Below are 17,980 nucleotides of genomic sequence, written 5' to 3'. Positions count from 1 at the left end.
AAAAAGTCTTGAAAGTTTTAATGATTACAACTATTATATACAATTAGCTAAGCTTTAAATCATGAAAGTTTTGTTCATACTTTTTATATAACTTATAAAACTGATAATAAAAAACTCAAAATTATTTCATTCCTCACTCACCTAATATGTTAAAAAAGTCTTTTTTTCTCTAAACAACTTTTTATCCCTTGTATTATTATTTCTTCAAACTTCATAGAAATGGTCACCTACATCATATAGATTACTTAGCAAAATTGCAGCAATTTATGAAATATTTACACATAAAAATCTAGTTAGTTTCGAAGATGTTTTTGATTGTATGCATTTTCATTTAACTGATACTTTTTTTATATGTTACTATGCACTTATAGGTGTTGTCAAGCTTAAAACATAAGCATTATAAAAACTTGCTTCATTTTAAGACAGAAGAAATAATAATAAAATGGGAAAACTAAATCTTCCCGTTTTAATATGGTGGTACTTTTTTTCCTTCTAAACTATGTTTATCTGGTTTTAATAAGCTTAGAGTGAATGGGTAAAATTCAATAAACGTATATAAGTCTGTGTATTTTGCGTACATTTATAGTTTTTACATATAACATAAATTTTTACTTATAACATAAAATATTTGATAAAATGCAGTTGATATTTTATTAAATAATCAATGCCGTAAAGATATATAGAATAAATCAACGGAATTTTACTATATATAAAGCCATTCAGACATAATGGTATAAATAAAATCAATCAGATCCCCACATCCCACTATCACATGAAATACCCTCTTTATTTAAATGTTACGAAACAAAAAATATTAAATAAATAAACAACCTATCTATTGCCCATTCGCATAGAAGGACTACATCATTTAATGAAAGAATTGAAAGAACATCACCAATGATTCTATGATTCCTGACTAAAAGTAAAATCCTTATAGTAGTAGCTTAAAACTAAAATTAATTAACTATTTAGTAATAAATTATATATTTATTTGTTTAGTAGTAACAATTTCTGACTTTTTGATGACTAGAACATAACTGTTAAAAACAAACAAGCATAAATTACTGTGTAATTGAGTTTAAAACAAACATAAATTACTGTGTAACTGTGTTAAAAACAAACAAACATAAAATAATGTGTAACCGCGTTTAAAACAAACATAAAAATCAGACACTATTTTTAATTATCTCAATTGTTTTAATTCACATTAAAACAGAAACATGTAACAAACGCATTAGAAACATATAACAAGCACATGAGCAACATAACAAACACATGAGACATAGCATATTAAATTATACATAAAATGTATAATTTAACATTGAGGCATCAATAAAACTAAATATATATAAAATTAGAAATAAATTTTAAAAAGTCTCAAAGGATTTGATACGCCTACCAGGTAGGTTTTAAGAAGATAGCATCTACTAATAAGCCCACAATAGGTCAAAAATTCTTTTTTTAATTTGCTAATCACCAGGTTCAGTGTTTAAATGTGTTTAAAAAATAAAAGTTATATATATCAAATATAGCATATTTGATGTAAGTTTTTAAATGTAAAGAAATCAATTCAACTTTTTTACTTTATTCAAAGTCATGTTTAGAAAGGTTCATTATCGATGTGACAAAGGTTATGGTTTTATAACTTATTTAAAACAGTTTTTTATTCTTCAGGTTTTCATTATGTCAATTTTCTTATTTATATATATAACTATGGTAGAGTTAATGGAATTTTTTACAACCAGATGCCATCTTATTGTAACTTATTTTTCAGATCAGGACTGCTAAATTTAGGCAAACCAAGAAGGGCCGAGATCAAGTCGAAATCAAGATGAGCCAAGATCAAGTCAAGATCAGGATTGACTAAAGTGAGGTTTACAGTTTTAACATTTGAACCATTATAAAAAGAGTCAAAGCCTTTTATAAATACAAATCAAATTTGAGCTGTAAGTTTAAATAAAATCAAATTTAAATAAAATATTTTTAATATTAAAGATTATTTCTTTCTTATTTTTAAAGCTATAGAAATACAACACAAAAGTTCATTATAAAAACTATGAAAGCTCCTCACAAAAATTCATTAGTAGAAGATTAATATACAACTTTAAGTATACTAAAAATAATACCAGTATACCAAAAAATGAAATTGACTTAAACATCAGCAATATATAACAGTTTATTTTAAAGTAGCTACTGATATTTTTAATTATTTTTTATTTATTCCAAAATTAAACTTTTTATTATTCATTTAAATTAATATTATAAATCTAAACCTATCCTTCATTGCTGACCTCTTATTAAAGCCGTAAATATATTCCATTGCAAAGTTAGCATCTGGTAAGAATCCCTCACTGAATTGTGCTTGCTTTCTTCTTACTTCTAATTCCATTTTTTATCTTAATAAAATTTATTATTGTCTAAGGTTGCCATATAGTAATCACTGAAAAAGAGGAGATTTTACTCATTGTGGTAAATAAAAAAAGAGCGTCTCCTTTATTTTACGATGTGGTGGCAGTGGGTACGACTATTATGAATATAAATAAAACCATTTCTTTTAAATTTCAATTATTTTTTTAATATAAACAACTGGTTTGAAAGTTACATTTAGGACCCTTACAGCTATTTAATTTAATTTTAATCATTAGGCAAACGTAAGTTTATTTTCAAATTTATTGAACAAGAGATAAATATAAATACAAACATTCTCAATAATTTAAATCATTCTTATTCTATATTCAAATACACCATTCCATATGTTCTTTATTGTATATATATATATATACATATATATATATATATATATATATATATATATATATATATATATATATATATATATATATATATATATATATATATATATATATATGTATATATATATGTGCACTGTATTATATTATTCTATATATTATTCTATTTTAAAATATTTATAAAATATACCTTATAAAAGTTGCATATATTTGAAATATATAAAAAACTAACAAAAGAAAAAATCTGTATGAATACTAGCATATTAATTCTTCATTATATAATTAGTTTTAATCACTTTTGTCAGTAGCACTGTCATTAGACCATTTATTTATTGGAACAGAGCAAGAACTGTAAACAGTGGATGATGGATCATACCAATTATTCTTGAGTCCCTAATACAAGGAGGAGGCGGGGAATGGGAATAAAGGAGGGGAGAGGTGGGCTATTTTTAGCCCAGATCTGATAAACGGGGGATTTTAGCTAAAAGAGGGGTGAATGGGATTTTTCTCATGTTACAATATTAGCATTTTTTATTAAAAATTTCAGTTTATAAATCCAACTAATATTTTTTACAAAACACGCATAAAATTATTTAACTCTTGCGCGGTTTGCAATCAAATGCGCATTTTCTAACCGGTGTTTTATCATAATTATGTCATAAATCCTATTGCCAATAGGATTTGATATGCTGGTATAAGCTTTTCATAATTTGAATAATAAACCAGAAGTACATTTTTGACAAATTAAAATTCACTAGGTCAACGATTTTTAAAGTCTGTTTACATGTAAAGTTTTTGGTGACTGAAATAACTATTTTTTTATTTTTAAAGCCAATTTTCCCTAAATTTTTGTACAGTTTGGAGGTATAAAGTTTTTGTTGATAGCAAGTAAAAATTAATAAACAAGGGGGGAGGGGTAGGAGAAGAGGTCTTAATAAGCTAGGGGTGGGTGAGAAAGTTTTCAAAATATTATTAAACGTCGCCTAAACCTTTTAATAAGGTTTCAAGAATATACTTTTTTGTTGAACCTATCTTTTTAATAAGTCTTTGTTTGATAACAGATACTTATAAAATGACATAATTATGATTTGAAGTTATATTTTATACATAAAATACTTTTAACAGACTCTTCTTTCTTTTGTCCATGGGGAAGACATTAATGAAAACAATCGTTCCACGGAGGCGGTGTGACTTGGAATGTAATAAAAAAATTGCACTATTTTCAACCGCTCAGAACCACAGGGTTTTTCGTGCAGGTTATTGAAATACTTTATTAAAATATAGCTATGAAGTTTTAACTTGTTGTGTAATTTTTTATCTTTTTTATTGTTTTTTTTCTCATCTTTATAAATATTTTTTACTTATTTTTGTGGTTTTTAAAAATCTAAACAATTAAAGAAAATTGGTAGCACAATAATTTATTAACTTGTAAAAGAGGTTCTTCATTTACAAATAAAACTGAGTCTTTAACTTGATCTTAAGTATCGTAAAGGATACTGTTCAGTTTCATCCAACTGAAAGCTTTAAACTCTTGGTATTGGATTAATTGATGTACAAAGTTGAGCAGTCATATTACATTGAAAAATTCAACAAATACAGCTCTACATTTATCTTCATATTCATTATTTTTATTTTCTCGAAAATGCTTTTAATATTTAAAGGTACAAAGCTATTACTTTTTCTGTCAGTTAAAATTTCAAGAACTTTTTTTAGGACCTGGATAGTTACAGCTTTACCATTATTTTCTCTCTTTAGATAAACCATTCTCTCATAAAATATATACGCAAGAATGTACAAAAAAATAGTCTAACTTCATTAAAATCATTATTAAAAAAATCTTAAAAGATAAGATTTTAAATAGGACTTAAGTGCTAGGTACACTCGAAAGACTCTATTTACAAGAGAACCACCTTGTTTTTGAGTGGTAAAACAATTGCCTGTGTTCTACATCTACAAAATTACATAAGCACTTCAGCCCTTCAGTTCTTACTGTATTTATTGAAAAGTAATTGATTAATTTCAAAATTAATGACTCTACATCAATGGAAATTCCTTTGACCAAACCATTTTGGATAAAATTATGCAAAACATGAGTTAGAAGTCCAGATCCTCATATCTTAGGAATAAGGACATTTTAAAAAGGCTCAAAACATTATTGCTCTGGCGCCTGTTAATACCTCCAAAGATAGTGTTGATGTTATCCTCAGAAAAAGCATTATTTTTCTTTTGTATACTTAAGTTTTTTAAAGTTTCAACAATCAGATGTTTCCATTGTTTCATCAAGAAACAAATGAAACATTAAGCCTGAGATTCAATTGCTTCATCAAGAGTGGCTTTAATTTTATTGATTTTATTTGTGATACAGGCTTTGATTGGATCGAACTACAGAACTAAAAAATGAAATATTTTGGTAGAACCATGATTACTACCATCGCTTGCTAATCCAAAACAGGAAATCTTTTTCAGATCTTTTGTCATAAAAATTATAGTCACATCAACTGAGTGGGGAGACAAGACTGACTTAATTATTGTCTCTGATTATGTTTTGGTACAAGCAAATTCTTTAGCAGTTTTTGATTCAGGATACAGTTTTGTGGAGTTTAGAGATACATTCCATCGAATTAAAAGACTAGTGATGACTTACTGTATAAAAATAATAATAATTACTAATGTAACTTCTGCAGTATTAACTTTTTCTTGAAGATAGTTATCTTGCAATAATGATTCAATTGTCCTTGTAGATGGAACTAATTTTAAACATTCTTTGTGTTTTGTTGTGTGTAAGTGATGTTCTAAATGCAGAGCACCTAAAACAAAACAATATTTTATTAAAAAAAACACATGGTTTGAATGTGAAACATCTAGGCTGCGGTAAAAAAAATACTAAAATACAGACTAATAACTATAATAAAATAGAAATATTTATCCAAAATCTGAAAAGGCCTAAAATAATTATTATTACTATCTCCTTGAGTCTCTTATTTTAAAATATAATTGTTTAAAGAAGTTTAAAAAAACAAACTCATAATCTAAATACATTGTGCTTTGATTAAAATAGCTTTTAACAATCACAATTTTAGAACTGTGGTACCTACAATTTAACAATCATCAACTTGCCAGACTTGTTTTCTTTGTAACATGCATTAGATTAATAACACTATGATTATAAAATTTAGATAAGATGAATTATTTCTTACCTTTGCGAGAAACAGAAATTTATGTGTCACCAGGACAAATCTTGCATTCAGCTTCATAATTGTTTGTTCCTTTCTTAAAACCAGAAAACCATTTTTTGAGGACATATTCAAATGAAGCTATAACGTAAAACGGGTGACTTTGGCCCTGACGGTAGCTTTGACCCAAGACAAATTTTTTGTTTTAAATGGTTTAAACTTGGTACCGCAAGCTGTGCCGGTTGTTGTTTTATCGCTAATTGTGGGAAATTTATTAGTTATTTAGTTTTCGTAGTTTACTTAACTCGAGCCCTTATATCATTGTAAACTGCACTTTAGAAGTAGCACCTAAAATCCAAATATTTTTTAGGTGTAAACTTTTGTATCGGTAGCAGTACTTACAGAAGGTTTCTCGCTAGAATATACATTATTTTAATTTTAAACCATATGTGTTTGATTCAATCTTGTTTTTAAAGGTTAATAGTTTATAACTTTTTTTACAAATGAGGTTTAAAAAACTGGGTTCTCTTTGATCCACTACATGGGGTGACATATGCCCTGACTAAGGTATACCTCCTATATTAAAAAAAGCTTTATTTTAATAATAATTTGTAGATATTATAGTAGTTACAACGTTGAAATGATGAATATAAATATTTTGTATGTGCTAAATCAGTATGAAAGTATAGTAAAATTTTTTTCATTCTTAGCTTAAACATGCCACAAAGTTACAAGCCAAATCGTGAAAAAAGAAAATATGTAATTTATAGTTTAGGAAAGTTAGAAAATGCATTAAAAGATTTAAAGAATGGTTTAACTGCTCAAAGACAAGCAACTTTGAAATGCGATATGCCAAGGTCAATATTAAAAAAGAAAACAAAACAGACATAACCTATAAAGGGTAGCTGTCGGTTGGCATTTACATGAAAAGAAGAAGACATGTTTAAGACATGTGCAATAAAATCATCTGAGTTTAGCTGTTGATGGATTTGATTTAAGATGCATAGTAAAAGGGTACTTTGACAAAGAAGGTGTCGTTATACCTTGGTTCAAAATCAATATTCCAGGAGAAGATTAGATTTGAGCTTTTATAAAAAGAAATGCAGAACTCACATTATGATTTGCAAACAACATAAAGCGAAAGAAAGCAGAAATAGGAGCGAGTGTGATTAATAACTTCTTTACAAATCTATTAAATGAAATACATAAGATATCACCTGATAATATATGGAATTATAACGAAACCAATCTTAGTGATAATCCAGGTAGAGAAAAAATATTGACAAAGCGTGGATGTAATTGTCCTGTTAATGTTTTGCAGATATATTTTCTTGTTTTATTAATGAAAATAACAGAATAAGTACAAATAATGTAGATACACATTGCAGTATTATAATGCAATTGAGGGCGACAACATTGACTTTGCGGGCCCAAGTATAAATAATGGAACTTCTGAGACTTTTATTCTATTCTTTCCAGATGTAAGTTTAGTCGTAGAAAGTCGTGGAGAATTGTTAGATCATTTAGAGATAAGCAAAGCAAAAGAAGAAAGTTAATAACCTTTATAACTAACTACAAATTAATTTAATAACTAATATTATTTAATGTATTGACTACTGAATAATTGTAAAGTAACTATTGAAGGATTTCTTTTATGCCGTAAAAAAAAAAGAGAAAAAATGGACGAGAAATTGCCATTATAAAAAAACGGACTTAATTGGAAATTGTCACTACCAGCAGAGCAACATTTTCCCCCCCAGTCAGAAATACCCGATTTTGTTAAGTAACCAAATAAATTTCGAAAAGGGGAACTTATTCAGTTTTAGAAATTTTTCACAAAAACTTGTAACATTCGTGATGTAACTGATGTAACATTCGTGATCTTTGCGTTAACTAGTTTGGATTCGCGCGCCATATTAAATATTATGTAATAGAGAAAAAACAGCACGTACTGTGTGAGTATTTTTAATAATTTTTTTAAAATTCTATACAAACTCAAAATTTAGATATTTAAAAGGGTTTTTTGATAAAAACCTTCAAAAAAAGGATATTTTTTTTTGAAATCCTCTAGAGCTTTATTTTTGGCCTCAAATATTCGGAGATCTTTAGGCAAATTCAGAGATATAGATACCATATACTTGTCCTTCTATAAAATAATGTTGTCATATTTTGTCTATTTTTTTATAAAAGCCCTCTTTGTTTAAACAAGGTAGGTTAAAGCATTTTAGACAAAAAAGCATTGTAAATATTATTATCTAGCAACCAAGTAGTAACCAAGCTTAAACATTTGTTTTATTGTTGTAAGGATGCATCTTTTCTTTTTTCTTTAAATAATCTTAAAGCAGCTGCTATGATAGTAACAGCAATCATAATAGTATTATGGCTGCTGTTTGCAGCATCCATATTACTGTTAAGCCTTGCCTGACCTATCCTAATCAAAGCCGTATACATTAATTTAAACTTTTTATGCTTAAAACTAAAACTAAACTCTTAAACTTAAGACAAAACTCTTAATGCTTTAAAAATTTCTATTTATTTTTTTCTCAAACATCAGTACTTAAGAGTTCTCTCATCATATTTTCTTGACTCACGCAACCAACGACTTTTTAAATTACAAATTTAGCGTGGAATTAGTGGGTGCTTCAAGCAACCACTAAAAAGACAAAAATAAATATAAAAATATACTTTTTGGTTTTTTATAAAACTATTTAGTTGGATATCAGTGGAGTCTTTAAAAAAGTTCACAAAATAACTAATAAAACTAAAAAAACAACCTCGGTTTTGTGTTCTAACACCTGAAAACGAAATAATATTTTGTTTTAACTGTTGAAAAGAACTACCATTCTGGTAGACAGTAGCAGATAGCTCAATAAATATAGAATCAACTTTTTGTTGGTTTTTCATCACAGAGAAAAAATAGACATTAAACTGAATGGTAGCACCACATCTTAATCTTGGAATCTAAAATTGAATGTAAAGTATAAAAATAATATAAGAATCATAATATCAAATACGCAAAAAATAAAACGAATATTATTATATTAAAATAAATATAATAAAAACATTTTTTCCACTCTAAAACATTTGAATGGCTTTAATCTAAGTCTAATTATTTTTGTCAACAATGGTTCCTGCAGTTATATTTACATTTTTGAATCAGAGAGCATATACATTAGTGAATTAATGACACATTAATCATTTTCTTGTAAATTATTGACAATAAATATCAAAAAACCAATTTGCTGATGAGTTAAACTTGATTTGTTCGCCAGGAAAATCATGTGCTACTCAAGATAGTGTTTAAAATGATATCATCAATTATATATAAAATGATACCATAAATCAGTTTGAGCACGAATTACATAGTATTTAACAAGAAAAAAGCAAAAAAATGTCACAAATATTTAGTAAAATTTATTATTTGTGTCAGTATTACGATGTCTATTCACCATGAACTCAATTAATTGCATCTACTAATCATCTACTGATGACGCATCTTGCCGACTAAAAGATTCTACAGCTAATTTTATTGGTTTGAGAGCATTAACCAAGTCACGTAAAAAGTTAAAATTTACTTCTGCAAGCATATTCATTATTTGTAACTCAAGAGAGGTTCAGTAATTTATTTTCGAACATTTATAAAACGCTCATTCATACCAATAAACAAGTTTCATCTAGTTTTTACATTCTCTACTTTTGAGCTCTGAGGAATGTCTTTCTCATCGTAAAAGTTGGAATTTGTCCTATAAAATATGATTTTTTTTTCTTTAATATATTTTCAAATTCAACTTTTTAACGGACCACCATCTTTAGTTACATCTTCATCTTCAAAACAATCTTCTTTATCACTACCAACATCATCTTAATTCTATATTGCATTATAATTATTGTCACTGTATAAAATTTTTTTTATGTTTTAATTCAAATATTTGTTTTTTTACGAAGTTTGTTGCAAACAGCTAAATGCATGTCATGGGTGAAACATAACTGGTAAATTGCTTGGCTCTCTAACATATTTGCTATCATAGAAGTACCATCACATGTTGTTGCAACAATATCTTTCTCCACATAAATTTTAAGGTTTTCTAAATAAGTGTTAACCAAAAGCCAAAAGCACAAGAAAATCTAAAAAGTCTCAATAATCCAAGATTACACGGACCTTTTTCTTTACCATCATGTAAATAGATATCAAAATATCATTTCATCCAAATAATTGTCCACTCGTCAATGGTAATAATGAATATACTATTACTCATTAGCTTTTCAATTAATATTGTACTTAGTTGAGCCTTTTCTTCTTTAGAACATCTATGAATAAGTCCCTTGACATCCATTCCTTTTTTATTAGATGTTTGGTACATTTGGCTATTGAATATCGTATATAATCAGATCTTGTAATTTTTAGTTGTAACAAATATAACTACTATTTGCTACGGCAGTGTTTTATAGCTAAGCAGTGATATTTTTATTTTAAGTATAATAAACAGATTTGAAATAAATGATCTTGTTATTCGAAGTCCTAGAAAAAAGAAACAAAATAATCTATGTGAGTACAAAAGAACAAGATAAAACAAGCTCGTTTAGAGAGACAATCATACAAAAACAAAAAAAGTGAAGTTCCATCAAAGTACCCTGAGTTTATTTGAAGCCAAGGTTAAACTTTTTAAGATTATTTTGAAGTTATTTTTAGATTAAATTTACTGAGCGTTTCAAAGTACTATAACTATACTAATCCTTGTGCTAAGCCAGCTATAATACTTAGACAAAGTTCAATATGTGACCATTTTTATGTATGATGAGTTAAATAACTCTAAAGGAAAATATTTACAGTTCTTACATAATAAACATTTATTGTTTGTAAGTATTATTTGCCATTGCCGATGCTTTAATATGAAGTTTTTTCTCCAACAATTAACATACTCTGATAAAATCTTGTCACAGTAGGATTAAACCTACATAGATGTTGGTAGCATAACATATGTGGAGGACCCTATGTTATAATTTGAATGTAAAACTTCATTTTCTTGCTTGTAGGCTAACATAAACTTTTTAGATGTTTTTTTAGGTGTAAGAAAAACCTTTGAACAGCTTTGGAGAGGCTACCTTTGTGAATATTTTTTCAAAATTTTATGATATAAAAAGCAAAGATTAACATTATTCATAGTTATAATTAAATTATGTTAACAATTATATTATTAACATAATTTTACTCAAGTTTAAAGAAGAGTGTCATAGCCATGTGATTTTAGGCAGTGTGTAGAGGTGTGTTGCAATGCGTTATATTTATCCTCTGTATTAGTAATAAACAATTCTGGAAAATGAGGAACCTTAAGGTTGTAGATAAAATCCCTGATGATAAAAAAGGAAAACGACTCACTAATTTTTTTACTTAAAGTGTTTACGACATTGCAAGTAATCATATATGAAACTTTTACACGAAAAAACACATAATTTAGTGAAAAAAATTTATCAACTCAGTGCCAATTAAAATATACAGACATTATAGTAAACTTCCTTAGAAAAAAACTGATTTAAAAGCAAACATATTTACTGAAACCGTTTTAAAGCAAATTATAAAGATGTCCAACGTACATTTATTTTTGCATTCTAAAAACAAGGTAGTGATGAAACTGGTGTGGCAAAATATGATATTTCAATTCTTTTCTCATTGGAAAAGATGAAGACAAGTGTATGTTTGCTCCTTTTATAGACAATAGATTTTACATTTTGTTTTATAATGAGGCTGTAATGTATTATCACTCTAAATCTGGAAAAGAATTTGTATGTCAATGGCCAAATCCTAATAATATACTGAAGGCAGTTAAGGAAAATATATCAAATATATTATTTTTAGCTGAATCTTGTGCATAAGGTATTTTTATCAACTTATTACTGGTCCCCTTTGGGGACATATTGAAGAAAAGAAAAACAGTCTTAGCATGAATAAGTAATTATTTCGTTTAAAAATAAAATTGTCAGATATTTGCAAAGATGCTTCTCCAATGCTCAATGAAATACCGGTATTTGACCCAAGTGATATTAAAATAAATAAAGATAAACTTTACGAAAAACTATTTGAGAATACTGGCAATATAGAATTTGAAGTCTTGGTGCAACAGTCATTAAAAATAACTCCCATGCATTTTTAATAATAATCAAAAGACAAGCAATTGATCAGTTCCCAGACGATAAATATTGGAACTCAGATGATAAATTTAAAAGCCTGCTGAAAAAGTACCCACGACTAACAAAGCTTCAGAAAGTAATTTTGCGGTTCTGGATCTACTTATTCAAACAAAACCAAATGCCATAAATTAAATAATTCAAGCATATACTATGTGGTATTGAAACATAACTTAAGAATGGCTGGATACAAAATCAGAGGAAGAGCATTACATGTTAATTAAAACAACTTCTAACAGAGTTGAAAAATAAAATTAAAGTATAAAGAGCAACAAGTAGAGTTATTATCAAAGAAAAATTTATAATTGAGAATAAAATAGCAACGCAAAGCAGATGCAGAAAAAAAAGCATACATATTTATATACATACATGATATGTATATATATATATATATATATATATATATATATATATATAAAAGCATATATATATATATATATATAAAAGCATATATATATATAAAAAAGCATAGATATGTATAAATATGTATGTATATATAAATAAGCATAAATCTTAATAGAAAATTATTATTAAAATTAAATAACTTACAATAAATTTTATAATATTTGGTATCGAGAAAGAAATTCTAAACGTTACATTTGTAACTGTTCCACCAATTAAAGACACATATTCTTTAAACATGATAAGTTTCTCATTATAATAGATTTTAAAAACTGCATTTTCTACATCTCCTGTAGAAATAAAGTTATTGTTTTTTATATAAACCATAGCCAAAAATGCATTTCTGTCTCTAAAAAAATAAAATATAATAAGTAAATAAAACTTTTATCATATATGTATATATATATATATATATATATATATATATATATATATATATATATATATATATATATATATATATATATATATATATATATATATATATATATATATATATATATGTATATATATACATTTTATATATATATATAGAACTTAAAATGTGTTAATAATTATTATAAACAAAGTAGCAGTCATTCAAATAAACACTGCATATTAAATATTTTTAAATAAAGTTTAAAATAAATAGTTTAAAATAAAGTTAACTAAAAAAAACTGATTTGGTTACACTATATTATCAAATGATAATGAAATCAATTTAAAACGTTTTAAAGTTATTTTAATGTATATTATTTACAAATTTTTAAATATTCGATAAATAAGGTTCATGGGATAAATTCTTGTTATTATTTTGTTATTATTGAATATATTTTTGTTATTATGTATTGTTTATTACGGAAATTGCTCCACTCATCAATAGTCATAGTTGTGGACATCTAATAAATTCCACCAACATTAACTCTGTTCAGAGAGTTTTGTCCTGGGCGTATGAAATGGATCCGTCAGGGTTATATTCCCATATAACCCTAACCCTAACCCTAACCCTGAAAAATTCTGGATTATAGACCATTCTAAAAAGAAAGATAGCAGCCTAAATCATTCTTGCTAACTAACCTTTATTATTATTTTTTTTTTCAGATTTGGTGGTTTTGATAAGGTTTGAATTCAAATTAGTTGACTCCATTATGCCATTGCTAGTTTTTGGCACTGTCTTCATATATGAAAACAAAAAATGTGTTTCCTTAACGGTTGATTGACTTGATTCAGTTTTTGCAATAGAAAAGAGACTAGTTTCTGCTTTCTCACTTTCCTAGATAATTTTTTTTAAAGTGTTTTTCAAATATTATCGTTCTTATTATCTTAAACATCTTTCAAAATATTTATAAACAGTTTTGCAACTAGGTTTGTTTCTCTTTTTCCAAAATTTTGCAGATATTTTCAATTATACATTTCAATAATACATTTCAATTATACAAATTTCAATTAATAAGTAACTATTTATTATACATGAAAAAAAAAATAATAATCTGAAGGTATAAACCATTTAAAATGAATATACTTCATTTATATTTTGTAGCAATAAAAATCAATAAAATTATTCGATAAAAAATAAAACTGAAAAATTTGTTTAACGGATTAAACTCTTTACAATAAATTTAAAAAATTACAAATTATACGTATAAATTATAATTTAAACTGCGATTTTTAATTTAAATTATTTTCAATGATTTACTTTTAATATTTATTATAATTTTATTAACCAAATTATATTTAGAAGGTAAAAAGTAAACTTATTTAGAAGATAAAAATAAAAACTAATAAATATAGTATAAAATTAATAAAGAATAAAAAGAAGGTAAAAGAAAAAATAAAGAAGGATCATTTAGAAATATTTTTTACAAGAGTATTTTTAAAAATTGCTTGCTGTTGCTTAAAGTTTTGCTACAAATATTGTAATGTTTGTACCAAAACTTGAAGTGTATCTTCATGAACTACATTTTTTGAATCCCTGTTTTTAATTTTTTTTCTTTGCCAGCAATAATGTTTTCATATTCAACCTATAAATGTGCATAAATCCTCTATATCAGCCAAAAAGGTGGGCTTAATTGAACAATAATTAAGCTAGGAATCGATGATTTCAAAAGTTACTTTATTGTTTAAAGACCGATAAGTAGGTTTGTTTTGTTTTGCTGTATGCAAGTTGACATTTCCTGAACTTTAAATAGAGAGTATATATAGTTTTTAAGATACTTGGAGACAATAAATATTGATTTAACTGTATTTCTTTCAGTTCGTCGTTGCGCTGTTGTTACGTTTTAAAGAAGATATTGTGTTGACTACTTGGGGAGGCAGGCTTTAATAGAAATAAAGTTTATCAACAATTCTAGTTGCAGCTTTCAATAGCTTACTGAGCGCCTAGCGAAGATAAATAAGTAGACGAATTGTTGTTGTTATAATGAATAACTGCTTCGCCTATGACAAATTCAGCATGTAAGGTTGAACTTCTATTATTAAAACCAACTAAAAGCGTTTCTTTTATATCCGGGCAGATAAGTAAAATAAGGTATTCTAAAAGTTAAATAAGTATCGGAATAATGCTGAAACAGTGATATTTGATTGGATCGGTAATTGATTTTTTATAAGATTTAACTAGTGGTTTAATAGCTAGTATTGACATTGATTTCGGGTCCATCCATGATTAATTGAAAAACGAAATATTTTTTGATATATTGCGTTAGTGCGTCACATTGAGTATGTTTTAAAAATATTTGCAGAGAAGTTGGAATAACCATTGGATTTGTTTGATTATAAGCATAAAATGCCGTTTTTTCATTTTCATTAGTGTTTATTATCGAATCAGGAATTTTACTAGGCAGAACTCAACGGTTAGTAGATCCATGGTTTATTTTTTCAGTGATTAATCATTTTTTTAAAAATAGTTGCAAATTCGGTGATGATAGATTCTTAATCCTTTTTATTGTTAACAGTAAAAAAATTTGGATTCGAATTTCTATAGACTTAAAACTATTCCAAAACTTGGAATAATCTTAGTTTTTTAAACTTTATTTGTTGTTGATAAAGGTCATTGTTTTAGGCTGCTTAGACGGCTTTTCCCGAAAATGTACGCACCAAATAGATAGCGATTAAAGATTTTAAATCTTTAACAAACCCGTTTCACTCCATTTTTGAAAATGAAAGGAAGGAATTTATTTGCTGCAAGTTACTTTGGGAGCCATTCAGGGTTTTGAATACATAAAAGGTTTCTTTTACTTTAGGTATTCTCTAAAAGCCCTTGCTCCATTGTTAGTAGAAATAGCGTAGATTTGAGTAAGCTCATTTTCGAAATTCCAAGTTCGGTTAAGATTAATGAAACTACTGCCTAAGTGACCATTTTATAAGTTTATAAAGTCAGTATTACTCCAGACATTTCATAAAATGTTAAAATCCTCTATTAATTCTGAACGAATTACCTTTTATAAATCATGTGCGAGTACTTATAAATCCGAACTAACCACACTATATTGAAAGCAAAAACATGCTGCAAGAATAGTTTCAATAAGGATAGACTCTCACATGCTGAGACACTTTTAAAGAACTTGAAAGCATAAAATGTATATTAAATCAATATATTCCAAAATTTGTTATTTATGCTCAAACATAAACTTGGACTTGTTCCTTCTCACTTTATAAAGAATTTCTTGCAAAGTAGCAAAAATAGTTACCATACCAGCGCACCGGGAAACTAGAACTTATTTAAAAAAAAACTAATCTCTTGCGCTTTTCCATTTCGTACCGTGGTCCTTGCCTATATAACAAATAATATCAAAAAGTACTCAACTGGGAAAATTGAATAACTTATATACTCCGAAAACGTTATTAAAAGATCTTATTTTAAACACTAACAACTTGATGAATTTTTATTTACCCTAAAACATTTAAAACTATATATAAAGCCAACTTTGTTCCGAAACCAATGTAAACTCTAATAACTCTAAAAGCTCTAAATAACTTTAAAACAACAACAACAAAAAATAAAAACATAAAAAAATAATAGGCTTATTTATTAAAACGTAAACGTATATATATATTACCTATTTAGCAAATTGTGTACCTACTTATATTTATGTGTATTGAAATAAAATTAAAAAAATTTAAAACTTCTTTTTGTCAACATTCTTTATTTTTTGCATTTTGGATTTTTATTTTTGTACTGCCGAAACTGAAAACATTGTTTTTTAAATAAAAACTTATTTTTAATTGAAGTAACCAAAAATATTAGTAACGCATAGCAATTTCTTGATGACAAGACCAACAGTCTTCCGCAAGTTTTTCCGCGTTCTTTCAAGTAATTTGTAGTACTTTACAGCTTTATTTTATATATTTTTAAAATAACGTAACTTTGTGATTTTTTTTTAATTTTACTTACTCTGTAAAGATTCTATTATATATTACGAATTTGTTATGATTAAAGAACAAAAAAATTAAAAAAAATAGATTAAAAAAAAAAAAAATTTCTTGAAGATTCTGAGTATTTTTAGTCCAATTTAAAGTAAGAATGGCAATTGATAACTAATATTTTGAAAGTAATGAGGGATAACGACGCATCTACTATAGGCAAGATATGTGAATTTTAAAATAGCTACATGACTAGTGTAGGGTGAGTTTGGTAATGTAAAATTTCAATATGTGACTTTAGAAGCAGAGCCGTTTGTTTAGTCAACTAATTCAAATTCATTTGGTTTAATAATTTTCAATATAACTATAAAATAATTGCTTCTCTTAAGGGTAGATCGCTTTAGTCGATCGTATATTTTGTTAGAAAATGATTGAAAATCTCCAAGTATAATTATTTTTAAAGTCTCGGCATATTTAATATTTGATTTAAGTCCCTTGCAATTAAAAGCAAGCAGTTCGAAAGCTTTTGGAAGTTTTTCTCTTTATTTGATGAAGTGTTTGAAGTCATTTAATTTGTTAAAATTTTTTGTGGTTCACGTTAGATTTCAAAAATTTGTTAACGTTTAAATACAAATTTGCGTCTTTTCCGAAACGGTTTAACTATTATATTATTATCCCATTTAGAGAAGTTAAACATTTTATCTTTTTCTGAATTATTTATAAAGACTCTGATAAGACTGAACTTGTCCTTCGCTTCCCCAGCCGTATGTTTACATTTTGAAATAAATGGTTATGCAATTTTTTTCTCATTGTGAAGTACATAAATAACAAAAAATTTATTATATTCATTTTCTCAAATATAGCTTCCATATACAGTTTAAGATTGTGTTTGTTGACCTACGGATAGTTTTATAACCGGCAATAGTATGTTTTACCCGGAATTTTTGTTCCAAATAAAGGCTCCAATATTTATTGGTATAACATTTGTTAGTTTTATATGCAGTAGCTAAAAATATCTACTTAAATAATTTTTTAAACAAAAAAAAATATATAAAGGACGCTATGCTTTCAAAATTTATTCAGAATCTAAAAGAAAAAAAAAGACGTTTTGAACTAAAATGGTCTCTTCTAAAA

At 26.4% G+C, this 17,980-nt stretch overlaps 1 protein-coding gene across 1 annotated transcript in view; it reads right to left on the bottom strand.

Moving 5' to 3' along the window:
- Positions 1–17,980, bottom strand: part of LOC136080071 (uncharacterized) — a 112,716-nt gene that overhangs the window by 41,942 nt on the left and 52,794 nt on the right. Inside the window, exons 5-7 of the mRNA XM_065796684.1 lie at positions 12,656–12,857; positions 8,698–8,884; positions 832–916 (exon numbers count right to left, since the gene is read on the bottom strand). Coding sequence (XP_065652756.1) covers positions 832–916; positions 8,698–8,884; positions 12,656–12,857 — 474 coding nt within the window. The remainder of the gene's footprint in view (positions 1–831; positions 917–8,697; positions 8,885–12,655; positions 12,858–17,980) is intronic.

Source organism: Hydra vulgaris, chromosome 05 (genome assembly GCF_038396675.1).
Source record: "Hydra vulgaris chromosome 05, alternate assembly HydraT2T_AEP".
NCBI classification, from domain to species: Eukaryota; Metazoa; Cnidaria; class Hydrozoa; order Anthoathecata; family Hydridae; genus Hydra; species Hydra vulgaris.
This window is presented reverse-complemented; position numbering and strand designations above follow the sequence as displayed.